General features: G+C 40.1%; 1 protein-coding gene across 1 annotated transcript in view; it reads left to right on the top strand.

The window, feature by feature from the left end:
* CLSTN2 (calsyntenin 2) overlaps positions 1–20810 on the top strand; it is a 690495-nt gene that overhangs the window by 578660 nt on the left and 91025 nt on the right. The window contains 3 exon segments of the mRNA XM_038416570.2: positions 7027–7212; positions 18756–19004; positions 19576–19697. Of these exon segments, the coding sequence (XP_038272498.1) occupies positions 7027–7212; positions 18756–19004; positions 19576–19697 (557 nt within the window).

Genomic DNA, 20810 nt, shown 5'->3' with positions numbered 1-20810 from the left:
ATAAGAAATTGACTTTACCCAGTTTTGACAATCCGTTGGGATCAGTGCAGGTGTGAAATAAGAGCATCTGAGTCAACATGTTTAGATTGCAATGTGGTATGTCTTCTGCTAATGCTTTTGTGCTCAAGCCAGCAGAATGCATTGGCCTCACTTGGTCACTAAAAGGGGAATACAGTCAGTCTAAAAAGGCATCTTTTTAACTTTTCCACACTGATTCTACCTCCTCAGAATGTGTGACCACAATCTCCATCCTTAGGTGGATTAACTGGTTCTCAGAAGTCTCTGCAGATTCAAAAATGTGAGTCATATATCCACAGTTCTGGTAGAATTAACTTCACAAAGCCAACATTAGCAGTCAAAAATGCTAAGCCAGTTGTTGACACTTCATGGAAATGAAGTCCTTCAGGACCCTGTGAAATTGGATTGGCATTTTGGAAAAGATGTGATCATACGTTTCTAAGGATATGTTTGTAAGGCTATATCTACGCTACAAGCGCTACGGTGGCACAGCTGCAGCACTGCAGGTATGCCGCTGTAGTGTAGATACTTGCTACAGTGATGGAAGTGTTTTTTCTTTGCTGTAATAAATCCACCCCCTTGTGAGGCCATAGCGAGGTTGACAGAAGAATTTTTCTGGTGACCTAGAGCTGTCTATACCAGGGCTTAGGTTGCTTTAACTAAATCTCTAAAAGATGTGAATTTTTCACACCCCTGAGCCATGTAGTTAGGTTAACACAAGTTTTAGGTGTAGACAAGGCCTAAACTATAACCAATCACTGTTCTTCAGACCAGCTTCCAGTGATATTCAAAGACTTATCTGGTAGCATAAAATACAGATGAGAGAAGCTCTTTTTTAAACATTAAACTAATTTTGTGAGTATAAAACAAAAAGCAAGCTAAATTATTTGTTACAGGGAGGAGGGGGATGGAGGAATAGGGGCTCTGCTGGGGTCCACCTATACAGATCAGATTTCAGGAGCAGAGTCATAAAGATATACATGTACAAGTTCTTTAAGTAAATTGCAGTTTATTTATTCCAATCAATATGATGTGGAAGTTCAAGATCTCTCTCAAAATTAACTTTCAACTGTAAAGAACAACTGAATTACATTACCAAATGATTATAAAATGAATGGAAAACTGTGGAAGGGGAAGTGATTTTGTGTGTGTGTGTGTGTGTGTGTGTGTATGTGCACAACATATATACAAAGGAATTATTGTCACACAAATGCATGTGTAACCTGAAGACAGAATATTAATGGAAAAGTATAATTCACTAATAGAACTAGGAAAGACCTTGAATGCTAATATGAGTGAGGCTTTCTAGCATTCAGAGACTATTTCGGATATTGAGAATTCAGAGCAGGCTAACAGTAACAAAACAAATTACTGCAGAGAAAAAAAAGCCATTTTCCTCTCTTAATCCTTTGAATGACTTGGTGCATTCACTTCAGTGTTTGAAAAACAAAGGAAGGGACCTTGTATCTTATTTGTGTAAACGGGGATGTTATAATTTTGACAATATATGTTAAGCCTTTAAAATGGCATTCCATGGAGCACAGTATTCAAAGGCTAAAGGGCAACACAGGTATCAAAAGTAGGACTGCCTCAGAAATGTTGCCTCTTTATTGAACATTAAGCTCTTAAGCATTCCCTAAGTGTACAAGTTAAGCAAAGCAGCACCAGCTTGTGATGTGGTAGTATGTCTCCACATTCAATTGAAATAAATGGTATTGTAACAAAACCATGCCTTGCCTGACTGTACTGTATTGTACGTCCCAGATTCCATATGGTAAGTGTCCAGAGATGTCATTTATTTAGCCCTTGGGCTTCTTTTCATCTAAGTATCACTCCATACATCAATCATGAGCTTAGTTAGGATGCTGAGCTGTTCACAGTTGTTCGGTTTGTAACTCTATTTGGGTGTGCTGGCTTTTTTTTATTGTTCTAACATATTGGTTTTCAGTGCATAAACAGTAAAATATTTAAATACAGATGATACTTGTCAAACAAATCAGTTAGAGACCAGTAGCTGAGAAGGGTGCTGGGGTGGTGCACAGAGAGAATCAGACATCCCCTTCTACTCTGCCAAATGCAGCTCCAAACCCTTGAGGCTGCAATAGGCCCCGCGTGCCTGCAGGGACAGCCCTTCCACAGGGGAGATTGGGGAGATTCACCAGGTAGCTGTACCCCACCCCACCCTTGCATATAGCCCCCACTGCCCTCTTCCACATATGTACAGAAACAATTTCAGTGGGAGCTGAGTTCTGTGCATCTTCCCTGGCACAGGGGGCACTGTACTGGTTAGTGTGCCAGGGCTCCCTCTCTAGCCACAAAGATAGAGGCAGAATTTGCCTTTTTTGGCAGATAGAGTAAATAGAAATTAGAAATATATTGTATTACAGTATATACCAAAGGGAAAGAAAAACCAGATAATATCCATATAAAGGTCAAGATAAGCGCCCCATATTTTATTTAAAACATTTACATTACCCATCGCTTAAAAGGAAAAAATCATTCAATTATTGTGCATGGGGATCATTATTATTTATTTTTAGAAATTGGCTTGTCATTGAAATTTGATCTGAACAGGATCACACTGGATTAGTTTGAGGTACTCAGAGTTTGGATCTAGGCTCAAATTTTAGTTGCATAGTCCATGGAACCTCACACCCAAATATATGACATGGTGATGTTTAGGTGTGAGGCCTGCCCAGGACTACCTGCCAGTGCTTTATAGCACAGATGGCAGGATAGGGCCAGATGAATGAGGAAGTGCAGACAGTGTCCTCATTCTCTGGAACTGAGCAGACTTATTCTCATCCAGACTCTTTACCGTGGCTGGTATGGGTTTGCAGAGTGTGTGGTGCTCTGAGTTACCTTGGAAATATGTTGTCACAGATCAGAGTTTACCAAAGGAGAACCCAGGAGATTTGGATTTAGCTTATTGGATACCAACCCATCCATTTCAGGTGGGTTCAGATATCTTAATTTGTCTAATTGTTTATTCAGCCTTAGAAATTAGTTGCATTTTGTCTATCCCAATTTAAAATGTCTGTCCTGCAATTCAAAAATTTCCCTGGCCTGGGTTCAAGTTATGTAAGTGATCCCGTCTTCCCCCATGACTTCCTGCAGTAACTATTCCATGCCAACCAGGCATATTGAGGACAAGGGATGGGATTTTTACAGGACCTGAACCTAATCCAATGGAGCTTTCTTCTGCAAGAGATCAGAACAAGCATACATCTTGCCCCATTCAGAATGAAATGCAATAGTCATCTCTTTGACTTAGCTTTCTCGCAATCACCTCTTCACACAGATACTTCACTCATTCTCTCACATTCACCACTTCTGTGTACTTGTCAAGTTGCCTCTTACTGGGAGGTGGGTAAGAGTGTTAACTTCAATTTTCAGAGTAGCAGCCGTGTTAGTCTGTATTCGCAAAAAGAAAAGGAGTACTTGTGGCATCTTAGAGACTAACAAATTTATTTGAGCATAAGCTTTCATGAGCTACAGCTCACTTCAATGCATCCGATGAAGTGAATGCATCCGATGAAGTGAGCTGTAGCTCACAAAAGCTTATGCTCAAATAAATTTGTTAGTCTCTAAGGTGCCACAAGTACTCCTTTTCTTTTTGCGAACTTCAATTTTAACACCTCCGGGGTATGGAAATATCATAGGAATGAGGACTATGTAAATAACCCAATCTATTTTTAACATAGCCATCACCTTAGAGACTGGGTGCTCAGGATTACATTGCACTCCAGTGCTGCCCCTTTCCTGCCCCAGAATGCCACCTACACTGAGGGCGAATGCTATGCTGACCTTAATTAGACGGCATTAAATCCCTTTTGTATCTCTGTAGGCAGTGCAGCTTGGACTTAGGCAGGGCTGAGGCCCCAGTGTCAAACTTGATGAAAATACTAGCAGCAACACATACTGTGATGCAAATGCTAGACAGCATGAAAAAGCAGTGGTTGAATTCTAGTTGGGATTTTACAGTAGAGCTTGGACAAATGTGAATACCTAAGACTATGAGGTTTGTATAAAGAAAAGGAGTACTTGTGGCACCTTAGAGACTAACAAATTTATTTGAGCATAAGCTTTCGTGAGCTACAGCTCACTTCATGAGGTTTGTATAGTTCTAGTCATAAGTGATCTAGTTTGCTAAGTTGAAAAGTAACAGGAATAAATTAAGCTGCACCTCTTTAAATCCCAAGAGACATTGAAGTGACAATTAAAAACAAAACAAAACAGAAGAACAGAAGCCCTCCATTATTCTACAATATGAGTTGAGTATTGACATTTTTATGGCCTATTTTATAAGCAACACCTCATACAAGGTTAAAGATTGTGGATTTGCAGACAGATGTGTCAACCTTAATTGTTCAGTCACATTTCACACATCCAGTGATGAATATTTTGCATGAGTGCCAATTAATCTAAGATAGCTAAGAAACCAAAAAGTGGCCAAAATCAGAGAAGTGCAGAACTAGTCTCAAACATTTTAAATAGTTTGAAACTCACACTGTTTGATGATTTGTGGGTGTGGGAATAGTCTGTAAGTAACTAGAGAATGTGAGAATAGAAGGAGCCATGATTCATCTGTTGTCATGGCACATATATAACAGCAAATGTTCATATTTTTGAAGTGAAATGTTCGGAAGTAAATTACGTTATTTTCTAAGCAATCTGAGAGTGTAAACCTGAAGTATTTTGGAAAGGGTGGAGAGTGCAAATCTGTTGATATACTGTTATACAATTGACAATGTCTTAAGGCATTCTAGGGAATTTAGTTATCTGTTAGAGGAAGGAGTTTCAGGCAAATGAAGTTATTTTAAACATCCTATAGAATAGCTATAGTGAGCAAGTCATGATTGCCTTCTAATAATTTTGAATAGTGACCAACACATCCTAAAAGCTTTTGTTACAATAAGTATGGAACATCATGTGCAACCTTCATTTTCCCACAGTCACAGCTTCAAATAATTAAAAACAAAATATTAAATGATTAATCTCTTTCTCTGGCAAGAAAACAAGTATTTGACAGATAATCGGATAGACTAAGCCAAATTTTTGAAAGTGGCCAGTGATTTTTGGGTGCCCAATTTGAGACACCTTAAAAGGGTTAGCTTTTCAGAGGGTGAATGCTCAGAACTTTCTGAAAATCAGTCTCTTTTAAGGTGTCTCAAATTGGGCATCCCAAATCAGCAGTAGCAAGAGGCTCTCTGGAGAGTATGTAATGAAGAGCAGTTCTAGGCTCAGTTCTTCTTTACTCACCCTCTGGAAACAGTTGCAGTGAGTCCTGGTGCCAAGGAGTTGTCTTGGTACAACCTATTTACAGTGGAGTAAAACCTCAGCATGAGCAGGGTGAAGATTCACTATAAAGCAGGTGAAAGTCTATTTAATTACTGAATTGGAGACTTTTGTTTCCACCACCCGATCAAGAGAACTTCCTTGGATGGTATGTTCCCTTTAATCAGGTTTGATTGAATGTTCAGACTTAATTAGTTTATTCTACTAGCAAAGACCCACTTTTGTTGTGGCTAAAAATACTCCAGAGAAGCTGGAGCTATGCACATTACAAGATTGCTCTGTCTGAAAAATCTTCCAAATACCCAGATGTGCAGATTAGGCAGACACAGATTAAGCAGACCCATGGCTTTAAAATAATTAATGGTTTAATCTCAATATTAATGTGGCACCTTTGCTTTGTTTTGTAATAAATTATGTACCTAAAAACAGTGTACTTGGCTGAAATGTAAATTGGAAATATAGCTGAAACACACTCATTTTTCTTAATTTTAATACAGCATTCCTTTGGTCTGATCAGTAAATCAGAACTAACTAATCCCTAAAACAGCTTGAAAACACCATATTTATTCAGATTTAAAAACTAAACATTCCAGCTGAAAAGGTCAGTGGCACAGACAGCATGTGCTGTAAGATTGGTAACTTCTCAAATCTTCTCAATTGTGAGACAGCTGAATAAACAAAGCATGGATTAGCTAGGTCTGGCTGTAAACCTGCAGAGCGCCTTCATCTGTAGCTTTCCGTCATTAGCAGTTCACAGAACTAAGACAACATTTGGAGAGAGAAAGCTGGTGCTGTGGATGGGTACACTGGCCTTCCACATCTGCAGACTAGAGTTGAAAAGCTTTTAATCATGAGTCAAATGAAGCTGGTGGTCATATCCTTAGTCCTAAGATATCCATATCTTAGTCCGGACATTTGCTCATATCACAGAACTTCATAAACTGTCATAATTTGACAATGTATTTTTGACAATGTAATTCCCAGGAATATGATATAAACCATGCCATTGCAGATCAGGAATGAGATGTATTAACAATTCTTGTCAGGAAACTTACACAGTGCTTGCCTAGCACTAGCCAGTGATGTTATTACTTCACTTCACTGAGCACAAAATACTTTTACAAATAGAGTAACATCTTTAAAAAAAAATAGAGCAATTAACTCATTGATGCTTGGGTTCAAACTTTATGGTCTCTGTCCCAGCAATGAATTTATTGAACTGGCGGGGCAAAGCAGTGGCATTTTACAAATCAATAAGAATTCAGTCTTCGAAGCCCATCAAGCTTACCTGGTCAATACTAGAAAATGTGGCTTATTTTAAATGTGCATGTCACACTATTCATTCGTTGTCCATTCGGGTCTCCAATTAGGGGCCTGTGACGTGGTTCAGTATAACTCAACTAAAACACAACTCTGGGTTAAGCAAACAAATCTGAAGTTCTTTTCTCCTGAGCTGACAACCCTGCCATGAAACAGCTCTTCCTGGATCTCCACAGTACAGCCTGGTGCATTTATTTTCTGCTAAACCAAGTATCTTAGGCACAATATTGTCTCCATAGCACCAGAGCTCAGTGTCTCCAACACTGTTCTCCAACTGCCTCCTCTCTATTCTCTCTGCTCTTATCCAGTGCAATTCAGGAAATTCTTCCATTGTTAATCACCATACTCCTTTTAATTACTTTGTACTGTGTATTTATTTTTATCTTGCAGACTGGAACAAGCGTATTGAGTATAAGCCTGGCTCTGGCAGCATACCTTTGTTTCCCAGCATTCATCTGGAAACCTGTGATGGACCTGTTTCCTCAATCCATACCACTGTTGAATTGCAAACCAATTACATTGGCAAAGGCTGTGACCGGGAGACATACTCTGAGAAATCACTGCAAAAATTATGTGGTATGTGCTTGGTTTTCAGTTTACTTATTAATTCCTTTTGTCCAGATAAAGCACTTTTCCCATAAATACAGAGACCAAGTAGCTACTGTATATGTGGTTTTATAGATCACAATGCCCATTATAGCTAACTGGCTGGTATCCATAGGAATTAACAAGATGGCATGATGTGACATCAGAGGTAGTTCCTGCTTCTCTCTTCCACTCTCTCTTCATTATTTATTCCTATCTTATTTTCAGTTCTCCTCTCCTTCCTTTCTTCCCCTCTTTATCTTCTTTTCTTCTTCTCATCCTTCTCCCTTCCCTTCATTCATGATGTTAATGATTTATTATTTCTATTTTGACGGCACTTAGGGCTCTGATCTATGTTTATCAGACCAGGAGCTATACAAACAAATAACAGATTATTATGAAGACCTTAGCACTTCACCCACATGAAACTGTAGCTCCTATTCCAATGACACTTTCTAATTTCATTGCACCAAACAAATCCACGTGAGAAATGTCATGCAGTCCTTTGGCAGAGTTTAAAAAAATTGGAAAGGTTGGGATACTATGGACAAAAGGTATTTCAGAGATGGATAGTTTCTACAAAAGATATTCTGACTCAGTGAAGAGTTTCCAAATGTGTTTTGCCCCTTTATTCAGAAACTCAATATAGGCTTGAGCTAGATGTTCGAAATTTGTTTTGCTGTGCAGGTATTACTAACGGGAAAAGTGTCTTGCTATTCTTGGAAGGCAAGAGGACTATTTAGTTAGTTGTTAGTTAGTTAAGAAAAAAAGTACTTTGATACACCTATGACCTGAAATTTTTATTTCTATGTGTGGACTCTGGTATAGTTCCTGAGCATTGGAGTGGCCAGCACTCCAGCTAAAGGCTTCTGTAAGATTTTCACTTCAGGATGTCAACAGACACACTGTAGAGCCATGTACACTTTACCTTCTGATGTCTGCAACCCCAGGGTGTGTCATTCCTAAGACTTGCAGCTGAACTGCCATCAATGTGTGATTAGGCAGTCTACAGCTCCAGAGTGCATCTTTCCTAAAACCCATGTCTAAGCTTCCACGACGTGTTCTAGGATACCTACAATCTGTACAACTTTTCCATTTTAATTCATAACTTTTCTGTTGTGCTCTATTAATTGGCTTAAATTTGCTTTCATAACACCACTGCAATGCTGCACAGATGTACAGATCAATAAACTAACCCTTTAGAAAATAATTTGGGGCCTGAGAATGTCTCAGGCAACTTTACCAAACATTTTTTAAAAATCTAAAACATTTCCCAGGCCAAAAAACTTTAATTTGGGATTAAGATTATAAATATCTATCAGTTACTTGGAGGGTAAAGAGTAGCAGCCGTGTTAGTCTGTATTCGCAAAAAGAAAAGGAGTACTTGTGGCACCTTAGAGACTAACAAATTTATTTGAGCATAAGCTTCGTGAGCTACAGCTCACTTCATCGGATGCATTTGGTGGAAAATACAGAGGGGAGATTTATATACACATACAGAGAACATGAAACAATGGGTTTTATCATACACAGTGTAAGGAGAGTGATCACTTAAGATGAGCCATCACCAGCAGCTGGGGGAGTGGGGGAAAAGGAGGAAAACCTTTCATGGTGACAAGCAAGGTAGGCTATTTCCAGCAGTTAACAAGAACATCTGAGGAACAGTGGGGGGGGGGGCGAGAAATAACATGGGGAAATAGTTTTACTTTGTGTAATGACTCATCCATTCCCAGTCTCTATTCAAGCCTCAGTTAACTGTATCCAGTTTGCAAATTAATTCCAATTCAGCAGTCTCTCGTTGGAGTCTGTTTTTGAAGTTTTTTTGTTGAAGGATAGCCACCCTCAGGTCTGTAATCGAGTGACCGGAGAGATTGAAGTGTTCTCCAATTGGTTTTTGAATGCTATAATTCTTGACGTCTGATTTGTGTCCATTTATTTTTTTATGTAGAGACTGTCCAGTTTGACCAATGTACATGGCAGAGGGGCATTGCTGGCACAAGCGATGGTCACATAAACACCACCCTATATCAGAAACCTACTGACCACTATTCCTACCTACATGCCTCTAACTTTCATCCAGATCATACCACACAATCCATTGTCTACAGCCAAACTCTACGATATAACCGCATTTGCTCCAACCCTCAGACAGAGACAAACACCTATAAGATCTCTATCATGCATTCCTACAACTACAATACCCACCTGCTGAAGTGAAGAAACAGATTGACAGAGCCAGAAGAGTACCCAGAAGTCACCTACTACAGGACAAGCCCAACAAAGAAAATAACAGAACGCCACTAGCCATCACCTTCAGCCCCCAACTAAAACCTCTTCAACGCATCATCAAGGATCTACAACCTATCCTGAAGGATGAGCCATCACTCTCACAGATCTTGGGAGACAGGCCAGTCCTTGCTTACAGACAGCCCCCCAATCTGAAGCAAATACTCACCAGCAACCACACACCACACAACAGAACCACTAACCCAGGAACCTATCCTTGCAACAAAGCCCGTTGCCAACTCTGTCCACATATCTATTCAGGGGATACCATCATAGGGCCTAATCACATCAGTCACACTATCAGAGGCTCGTTCACCTGCGCATCTACCAATGTGATATATGCCATTATGTGCCAGCAATGCCCCTCTGCCATGTACATTGGTCAAACTGGACAGTCTCTATGTAAAAGAATAAATGGACACAAATCAGACGTCAAGAATTATAACATTCAAAAACCAATTGGAGAACACTTCAATCTCTCCAGTCACTCGATTACAGACCTTGAGGGTGGCTATCCTTCAACAAAAAAACTTCAAAAACAGACTCCAACGAGAGACTGCTTAATTGGAATTAATTTGCAAACTGGATACAGTTAACTTAGGCTTGAATAGAAACTGGGAATGGATGAGTCATTACACAAAGTAAAACTATTTCCCCATGTTATTTCTCCCCCCCACCCCACCCCACCCCCCACTGTTCCTCAGATGTTCTTGTTAACTGCTGGAAATAGCCTACCTAGCTTGTCACCATGAAAGGTTTTCCTCCTTTCCCCCCCCCGCTGCTGGTGATGGCTCATTTTCAGTGATCACTCTCCTTACAGTGTGTATGGTAAAACCCATTGTTTCATGTTCTCTGTACGTGTATATAAATCTCCCCTCTGTATTTTCCACCAAATGCATCCGATGAAGTGAGCTGTAGCTCACGAAAGCTTATGCTCAAATAAATTTGTTAGTCTCTAAGGTGCCACAAGTACTCCTTTTTTTTTTGGAGGGTAAACAAGAAGTAAAAGAATGTTGTTATCCTCATAAAATCTACAGATATTAGCCTGGAAATTGCACAGGTAAGGTAACACAAACAACCATAATTTTACTCCTGTATCATATTCCAACTAACAGAGATACCACAAAAGCATGAGAAAATCTGTCTACAAGCAGCACTCATCTTCATCATATTAGTGATATTAAAACTCAGACATTGATCTAACTGGGCAACCTGTTCATAGATTAGTGGTTTTCAACCTTTGGTCTGTGGACACCATGTCTGAGTTTTCCAAAGGAGTCTGCCATTCAAAATTTGTTAGTGTTTTTGCAAATGAAAAACTTTTGAAAACCACATTGATAGACAATTGTGTACAACTTTAGCTTTTAAATAAAACTAAACATATATTCACATTGCAGCAAAATACTCTTGCCTTTTTCAATGCCCATTTCAGGCATCAGAAAAACATAGGTTTTTATGTCTTTTCAACAAAAATTGACTTCATTTCAGTAATCATTCAGGACAATTTCACCAAAATACATATGGTTTCAGATGAAGAAGGGTTACTTTGTAGGATTTAGAAAAGATATGTAGCAACCATATCTGGGGATATGAATCTTTTAAGGGCAGGACCCAAACTAGGTAAGTTATATGCCAGCAATGTGGGATGACAGGGATCATACATACATGCAGTATCACTGATACATGTATACAAAAGCAGAGATTCTCAGCTCAGCACTCTGAGAAAACTACATCAGCAAGCAAGACTTTAGACTTAAACTAGGTTTTGATGAGAACTTTACTCAAGGTGGAAAGTTGATAGGTTTAAGGGGCAGAGTTAAGGTTAGATGTGAGTTTCTAGGCTTTCTCGTTCAGGTGACACTTGAAAAAAAGATTCCAATCTTTCTAATGTTTGCTTTTTGAGTAAAGTACGTTTTTAAAGGGCTACTTTTTTCTCTTGAGTAACTAATAAGTATTTACAGTCTTAATTCTGGATTACCTTTTTTCCTAGGAAGAATACCTGCAGGCTAAAACTGATAGAGAGAGGCACGATCATAAATACTTCAGCAGGTCTATGGTGTTAGTGTATCCAGTAAAGGAAAGTGTTTTGGAAGACGGACAGACACAATGACTAACAATACTATATTATTGTTTAAGCGAGAGCTGTTCTCAGCGCATCTATAGAGGAATAGAATCTTTAAATCCAGAAGAGAAAATAGATGGAATGCAAAATATCATTGTAAAATGGGAAAAGTTAAAATGGACTCAAGGATATTCTCCTGTGTCTGGATTTCCTGTATTCATAGAGAAGAGTAGATGTGAGAGACAGACAGAAACTGATGACAGGAGTTTGCTTGAAAGGGTTATAAAATAAAATGAGTTTTGCATCAGAATTCATCTGGAGTGGTTTAAATGCCTGTATTTAGTATTTACTGCCAATCCCTACTTCAGAGAAGGCTCATAGGAAAGCAGGTTAATTTTGTTTAGAAAACTGTTTTCTCCCAGAAATGATCTGATCGTGTGTAATCGTTTGAGGAACAAATTCTTTGAAAGGAACAACCTGCATATCTTGATGTCAGTGACGTACCATGCAATTGCAGGAAGAGTGCAATGTTGAGTGATTACAAACAAATGATCACTTGTGCTACATAGAGCACAAGACCCTCTCAAGCCTTTGTAATTAAGGCCCCAATTGATAAATCATGTGTTCACTGCTTAGCTTATCTGGTGGACATCCAGTGAATTCAACTGCTGAAGAAGGACAAGACATTAAAATGCAGTCATTTATCTTTCTGTTCATTTATACCTGCCATTCAATGTGCCAGTGATTCACTCCCACTTTGACAATCAAGGTATGCAATGTAATTTCCAGAAAAGATTGGTGTAACAGGAGCTTATAAAAAAAAAAAGCAAATCCTCAGCTCAGATGATGAAATTATGCTTCTTGACTCATTTTAAAATATAGGGAATTTGGAAAAAAAAATCTATAGTCTTCTGCAAAAGTATAGTACCCCTTCCTACCCCACCCACCACTAAAATAACATTTAGACTAAACAAATCAGTTAAGGCTGGACAACAGGGGATTAATGATCATGCTGCTGTTTCCCTTCTCCCAATATATTTGTATAAAAATAAAATCATAGGGAACTGCTAGCATCCCCATTTGACAGATCAGGAGCTGAAGCACAGAGAGATTAAGTGATTTGCCTAAGACCACCCAAGAAGTCTGTGGCAGAGCAGGGAGTTGTACCCAGGCCTCTCAAGTCCCAATTAGTGCCCTAACCACTACGGTATCCTTTATATAATAAAGGTCAGTGTTGGCACAAGAACAAATTGATATAAACTGGTCGTGAACAAAGTAAGGCTGGAAACTAGAAGAAGGTTTCTAACCATCAAAGGGGTAAGGTACTGGAACAACCCCCCTATAGGAGTTGTGAGGGGAAACAACTTAATTAGTTTTAAGAAAGAGCTGGACAAATCTATGAGTACAACGAAGTTGCTTGTGATGGAAAGAGGCAAGGCTCAACAGTCCTGCGGCTCACTTCTGGTTTATATCTTAAGTTCCTAAAAGCCCATGCTTCAGGGTTTCAGCTGTTCACTTGCAGGGGTCAGGAAGGGACTCCCCACTGCCACACACATACCCCAAATGTATTCTGGTTTTGTTTGTTTTAATCTCCTTCCTCTGAAACATAAGGGATGGCCACGGCTGAAGATAGGACATTGAACAAGGCACTGAGCGTTCTCTGTCTCAAAGGCCTGGCTGGTTGGTTTTTGCACATGTACTCAGGGTCTAACTGATCACCATATGTGGAATCAGAAAGGCGTTTGTCCCCAGGTCAGATTGGCATTTTTCACCATTCTCTGCCATGTGTGAGTGTGAGTGACTTGACAGGATTAGCTGGGTGTTTCTCACTTAATCATTTCGGTGCCAGGCACCGGTGCATGTTGGTCCCTCCTATTCTCTGCCTGTGGCACATAATAGTCTAATCTCCTGTGGGCCGTAACACTATGGTTTAATTTTGGTTATTGGGCTTAGTGTGTGGGTGTTGTGGGTGGCCTGTGATATGCAGGAGGTCAGACTTGATGATCTGCTGGTCCTTTCTGACCTTAAACTCTGTGGCTCTTGTGCAGCACCCACTAAAGTCAACGAGATCTATGGACACCAGAGGAGGGAATTAGGCCTTTAAAACAGCATTAATAAAGGGAGGAATGACATCTCTTGACATTTGCATAGCATGAAATCATTTACATCTATTTTTATTCAATAAAATAAAATACCCCTCCCTCGCCCCCCAGAAAAACAGCAAAAAGTATTTAAAAGGTTCATATTAAATATTGCCAAAACCTAGGCAGCAATGCATTGTGGGCTCTCCATGAGGTAATTCCAATACAAAAGATTCCCTGAGCAGAATGTTGAGGTGCTTCAATGAGCAGCTGTCTGCTGCTGTTACTTTGTGGAACAAAGTGCTTTGTGATTTTCGGAAGCTGCTAGTTCTTGCAATAGATAATAACATAGGTTATGCTGTTTTGGGGAAGCCACACCCCTTTTTTATTCCACCTCACACACTGTAGTTATGGTGAGCATCATGTTGCTGTAGGAGAGAGCAGTTGCTAATGCTCTCAAAAACAATGTGACAGGATTGCACGTGTTTCCCTTCAACACATATATTCTTGCCTGCATGTTGACTTTGCCCTCCTTATTTGATTCGCTATTCCTGACGTGGTTGCATAAGCACAAACAGGATTTACTCCCAAATGGTTAAAGTTTTATGACTTTAGTTTGTTTTCTCTAATACAGAAACAAAAATTAATTTGAAAAAGAGAGTGTTTCAAATGGTAATTACATATGAATTTGTATATAAGTCATATTACCAGTCATTTTTTATATTCTCTAGGGTTAAATTAAAATCAGGTGATTCCAGGCTACTGACAAAGTCATTGTTGAGAATTAAATATCTCATACTGAAGAAGGGAACATCTCAGGAATGTGGGTCCAACAGTTACTTAGCAGGGACCCTGTATAAATTGTGCCAAAACTCAGGAAAGCTCCATGAGATGCCACGTATTGAACATCCAAATCCAACATTGTTTTTGGAATAAATCTCCACACAATTATGTAAAAAGAAAAGGAGTACTTGTGGCATCTTAGAGACTAACAAATTTATTTGAGCTTGTTAGTCCCTAAGGTGCCACAAGTACTCATTTTCTTTTTGCGGATACACACTAACACGGCTGCTACTCTGGAACACAATTATGTGGGGATTGAGTAGGAACCTGTCAATTTGGGTCCTGATTCTCCAAGGTACTTAAGCAGGAGTCTGACTTTAAGCACTGCAGAAGCCAAACAGTGCTATCAGACACTTAAAGTCAGGCTCCTGCTTAAGTACCTTGCTGAACTGGAGCCTTAGTAAGCTATTTAGGAAGCTTATTTGTTCATTTGGGAACTTTCTCAGTTTCACTCTAACTGAAAAATTAGATCTTAGCATGATTACCCTACTAAATGTTTATTGCTGCCTCTGACCATGGTGCAGGATTAATAGAGACAGAAATGTTTCTCCATGATCTCATAAGTTATTTAGTACAAATCTGTTTTAATTTAAAAGCATATTTTTTCTTTAATACACTGTTCTTTGCAAATTACTTCTATACCCTTTTTTAAGTTTAAAAAGAATCCATAAAACAAAGGCTGATTCGTTTAGAAAAAGATAGTGTTACTTGTGCTGTGTGCAAGTAAAATATTTGTTAAGTGGCTTGAGCAATAAAAAAAACAAATTTACAAAGTTTATTATAGATTGTGCCATCTGGATAAATTGAGTTTGATGTTTTCCAATAGATAACATCTGTGCATTAGGCAATGCAACCTGGTGTGTTATCCACAATTACTGCTTATAAAACAAACACAGTTTGTCCTTGTGCACAGCTTCCAAATATATATTTTTAGGTTTGATGATGCTGCCACTTGGAAATGACTTTTAAATAAGATTTTTTTAAAAAAAGAAAACCTATTAGAAATAACGTAAGGGTGGGGAAAATATCCAAGAACTTCAGAGTTATTAAATGCGACAAATTCCACCACAAAGTTGCAAGTTGATTATTACAGTATGGTAATTAGATTAAAAAAATTGGCTAGGATACAGTCCCCACATACAGCTAAACACTGAATGCAACACTAGAGATTAGGGTGTTTCTCCGCTAGTTGGTGGTATTTCATTAGTTTGAGTTGTTTTGGTTCATTCTGGGATTTCTTCTTGACACTTTTTCTTGACCAAGGCACCATCAGGAATGTACAAATTCTTCTGGGATGCCTAACCCATGCTAAATACTAACATTGCTAACCTTACCAAGTAAAAGCTCCACCAAAACAGACCATTAGTTATTTCAAAAAGCTTCCTGATAATGGTAAACCTTAAGAAGGATGCTATGTTTCCATAACCACCCAACTCTAAAGAATTTTGCTAACTTATTAATGTCTTCTACAATGTAGCATTTTCCATTTCTATTTTTCAAATTGTCTCTCCAAAAAATGCTGGGTAGCTTATAGCCACTTCATTAAACATTCACGTTTTAGAAAGCAACTGATTGACCTCCGTCATGAGCATCCCTTCACTCTCTCTGCAATCATTAGGGTACTTCTGGTAACAGCTATCAAGGATGTATTGTATGATACTGAGGGTAAGTCTATGCTACAAGTGCTATAGCTGCAGCACTGCAGCTATGCCACTGTAGTACAGATGCTAGATACAGCGATTAAAGGGCACGTTCTGTTGGTATATCCACTTGGTAGCTATGTCAGTGGAAAAATTCTTCTGTCAACCTACTTACAGCTATTGTTGGGTCAGCTCCACTTAATTACATCACAACGGACACAACATTTTTCTTATTTACTTTAGGTATAGATGGGGCCTAAGGGTTTTACGATGGGACTACAAGAGACTATTATAGTGATATAGGGTGACCATGTTTCCCTATGTTGAATACGGGGCACCTGGTAAAATTACTTGTATTCAAGTGAGTCCAATGGCAATCAGTCATAGAGACATTCAAATTAACATCAAGTTGACTGAGCCCCTGTTAAAAACAAATACTGCGTAGTTGGATTCTTTTATTTACCGTCTTATCTTTAGGGCTTTAGGGTTCATGTAGGGAGGGGTAACACACATACCCCTACCCCTCACACACACACATGGGAAGGGGTGACACACACACACACTCCCGTACACCTCTGACACACCTCCCTGCCTGATGCCCTCCTGAGATGACACAGGGCAGGGGAAGAGGGGGGACACATGCAGTAACATGCCCTCCTCTCCAGATTTCTGCCAGGATTCACACCAGAATGTGGCCAGCAGCAGCCTTTTGTCACTGTGAGGGAGGGAAAGGATGGGAGCTGCTTCCAGTTGCAGGGAAGGAGGATGTGGGGGAGGGGAAGGGATGACCTGGCCTGTGTCTTTGAAGAGCTCATCTCTTCCCCACCTCCCCCCACTGCTCCCATGTGGCTGGAAGCATTTTGTCCCTTCCTGCACACACAGTGTCAAAAGGCAGCTAACCCCTCCAGGCTGCTGCTGGCCACCGACATAACCTAGCCACCTCCGGCTACAGCACGGGCAGGAAGGGGTTAAGCCCTAAGGATGCATTATGCACAGGGGCCCAGGGACCCTGACTTCAGGGGCTTCAGAAAACCTGGCCAGAAAGGTGGCTCAGCAGGGGATGGAGCAGCCCTTTGCCCCTTGGGGACAGGACTCAGGGCAGGGGAAGGGGTGAACAGGGTGCTAAGCCCTGGCCCAGGGGCTGCTGTGGATCCTGCAGATTATGGGCATGAACAGGCTGGAAATCACTTCTCTTCTCCCCCATCCCCCCGCCGCCACTCCGGAGCTTAACTGAGGGGCAGAGAGGTTTCCCCATGCCAGCGCTGTGTGGGCTTTGGCTCATGCATGGCTCCGCTCCTCTTGGTCAGTGCCCTGGCCCAGAGGGTCTTGGGCTTTCCCAGGGCGCCAGCCCAGCCAAAGGCAGTGGGGGAAGGAAGGAGCCTGCCGGCCAGGCTGTTGGTGAGTTCAGCGCTTCAACCAGGGGCTGGTTCTCCACACACTGCTGAGAGCAGGATGCATGCCGCTGGGGGGTGGAATATGGAGGAGTAGTGGGGCTGAGTGGAAGAGGTGGGGGCAAAGAGGCAAAGTAGAGAAAGGACAGCGAGGGGGAAGCACGTAAAGGGCCAATGGGTGGGCAGCAGAGTTGACATGTAACCGGCCACCACTTGGCACCTGCCTGCATTCACCAACCACCGCAGCTCGCAGCCAGTGCCAGCCAGAAAGGGGATGTGGGGGCGAGACCCTGCTGGCCAAGAGCTGGCATGCAGCGGGGGCTGTGCTGATGGACCAGCAGGGGGAGTGGCTGGCCCTGTGCACTGCATCTTCACCCCGCCACCAGCCTTACATCCCCCCCCATCATTGGCCACTGGACCACCTGACTCACCGCAGATGGCTGGTGAGCAGGGATCTGGCCAGCAGTAGGACCCCCCGGTACTGATGCGAGGGAGACAGAAAATACAGGGCAATTTGCCCATTTTTAAGAAAAAGTCAGGACACCTGCAGGAGGGCTTAAACATGGGACTGTCCCTTTAAAAATGGGACATCTGGTCACCCTAAAGATATGAATCTTTACCTATGTTCTAGAGATAGCATTACTAACATTCTACTATCATTGTGAATTTCTATGATGTATCCATGAAAGGAAATTCATGCAGTCATCTCTAACTCATGCTTATAAAACCTTGTATCACAACACATCACCATGAACTACGTACACACACCAGCAGGAAGGGGAGATTTTGAGCTTTCTATTGGAACAGAGTACTTGCTTCTTGTAGTTTCTGAAATGCCAGTTGTGAAACATAAGATAATGTTAAAGGTATTTAAGATAACAATGAGACTATTCTAAGACATTCATCTCCCTCCAGTGCTTGTAATGTTGTACTCAGTGTGACCAGTATATCGGGGGGGGGGGGGGGGCGGGAGGGGAGGAGGGAAGAGATTTCATTAATAGTACCAATTTAAAAAAACTACAACATCAAAAACAAAACCTCTAAAACATAATACACCTTTCTGTACACTGTGTTTTGGTAGCATATAAAGGTATTCTGACTCTGAAGTTAATGGGACCATTTGTGGATTAAGATGTTGCTGATCAGGAGCAAGGGTGTCAGAATCTGGCCTATAATGAATTTAATGGAATAGCTTTCTCATCACTACCTCATCATTGTATGTCATCTGCAGGAGCATCCTCAGGTGCCATTGACTTATTACCCACCCCTAGTGCAGCAACTAACTGGACAGCTGGGCTTCTGATAGACAACAATGACATGATTTTTAAATTTGATGGAAAACAAGGAGCCAAAATTCCTGATGGAATAGTACCAAAGAATTTAACTGATCAATTCACTATCACTATGTGGATGAAACATGGACCTAGTCCAGGACTGAGAGCTGAAAAAGAAACTATTCTTTGCAACTCTGACAAGACAGGTGAGTCTATTTATTTTAAATCTTTTTGGCAGAGATCACGGTGGTATGAGTGGAGTTTTTCTTCCCATCAGTTAATATATTTTGAAAGGAAGCCATAAATCTTGAGTATTGTGTCTCTGAAAGTTTTACACATTCCTTAGTTGAGTGGTAACTGAGCTCAGTGAAAGTTTCCGTAATACTTTTGCATTTCTCAAAATTCATCTGAGGATTTTGTGGAGAATGGTAGACAAAATGGGGAAAATTAATTTTAATTTTTCATGATTTAGATTTGGGAAATTAGTTTTAAGTGTTAATTGAAATCAGATTAAATATTAATTGGAAAACTGCTGACCTAATTAATCATAAACTAAATGGATAGGACCTAATCCTTGACGGTGCTAAGCACTTGCAGCTTTCACTAAACTCATGAGGAGATACAATTCTGAAATAAAGTAGAATGTTATGTCTGTTGGTTTGTTTGAAGTGTATATTGCTTATACGGGCAGAATTTTTATTTGAGGCAAATTCAACTAGACAAAGCAATTATGACACTTCAGTGGTCTAAGCCTCTTTATTTGTTATATATTTTTAGAAATGAATCGGCACCATTATGCACTTTACGTGCACAACTGTCGTCTTGTGTTTCTGCTGCGTAAAGATTTTGACCAGGCTGATACATTTCGCCCAGCAGAGTTCCACTGGAAGCTGGATCAGGTACTTGGGCTCCTTTTATTATCTGTATGTAACCTATACTTACAAGGGATGGCTCTCTGTTCCCCTCATCAATGTTGAAGAGTTTGCAGGCTTTGAGCGAACTGTTTTTATCTCATTGCGGTAGAGGCTTGTAATTTTAGATCCAGAGCTCCTGGGTTTGATTCCCATTGCTGACAACCACGCAGGGGCATCACATTACATGTAGTTCCTAACAAGTCATCCATTCACCATCAGAAGTCTGTTTTATTTGCACAACAGAACTGATTTAGACCTTTCTAATAAGGACTTTGCTGATGTGGAAACAAGTACTTGATGGTGTGTGTTGACTTGTCCTTCCTAGTCTGTTGACTCCTATGTTCAGTTGCTGTTGTATTTAATTTTGTTTGATTATGAAGAACACTTTATTGAGAAAATATTAAGTAACCGAAGGTTGCTTTCCAGAGAATTATTACTCTATTACTCTAATTATTCTAGTCACGATAAGGATGATGCAAAGACACATTTTTACAGACTAATATTTGCTTAAACCAAGTTTTTGTGACATTTTTGAGCACAAAATGTAAAATTCACATACAGATACAGCATTATGCTAAATGTTTAATCCCTTACTTTCCTGTTAAAATGGACCAGAAGGTTGCCCTGAATCCTGATTGTCAAATATATGTAACAGGAACCCATTTAAAGGACATAGCACTTGTTTTTCACTTCTGGTATCCAGGTGAGGGTTAGTTCCGGCATACTTGAAATGAAGAAACCTTAAAATGCCTCAAAGGATGAATTTACACTAATGAATGGTGAACCTTAAAGGTCTTGTAAAAATGATTTAGTTTGATACTATTGTGTTGAGTGCTATAGAAATATTTATAAATCAATGCCAGGAAACTGAATTGCTACAGTAAAAGATAAGTTTTGATAAGCATTCAAAATTTTAGAGATATTTATTCAAAACATATGTGTACCATTTTGAGCTGGAAAGCTGAATTAAAATCATGTGATTTTGAAGCAGGGTTTTTTTTGTCTTTTGAAGAGGGAGGAACAGTGTCTTTGAATAAGTAAACTAGCGTGAAATTCCAGTAACTTAGCCATGACAAAGCACTGGAAAATGTGAAGTAG

Source organism: Dermochelys coriacea, chromosome 9 (assembly GCF_009764565.3).
Source record: "Dermochelys coriacea isolate rDerCor1 chromosome 9, rDerCor1.pri.v4, whole genome shotgun sequence".
NCBI classification, from domain to species: domain Eukaryota; kingdom Metazoa; phylum Chordata; order Testudines; family Dermochelyidae; genus Dermochelys; species Dermochelys coriacea.
Note: the sequence above shows the minus strand (reverse complement) of the source record. Positions and strands in the feature narration are given on the sequence as shown.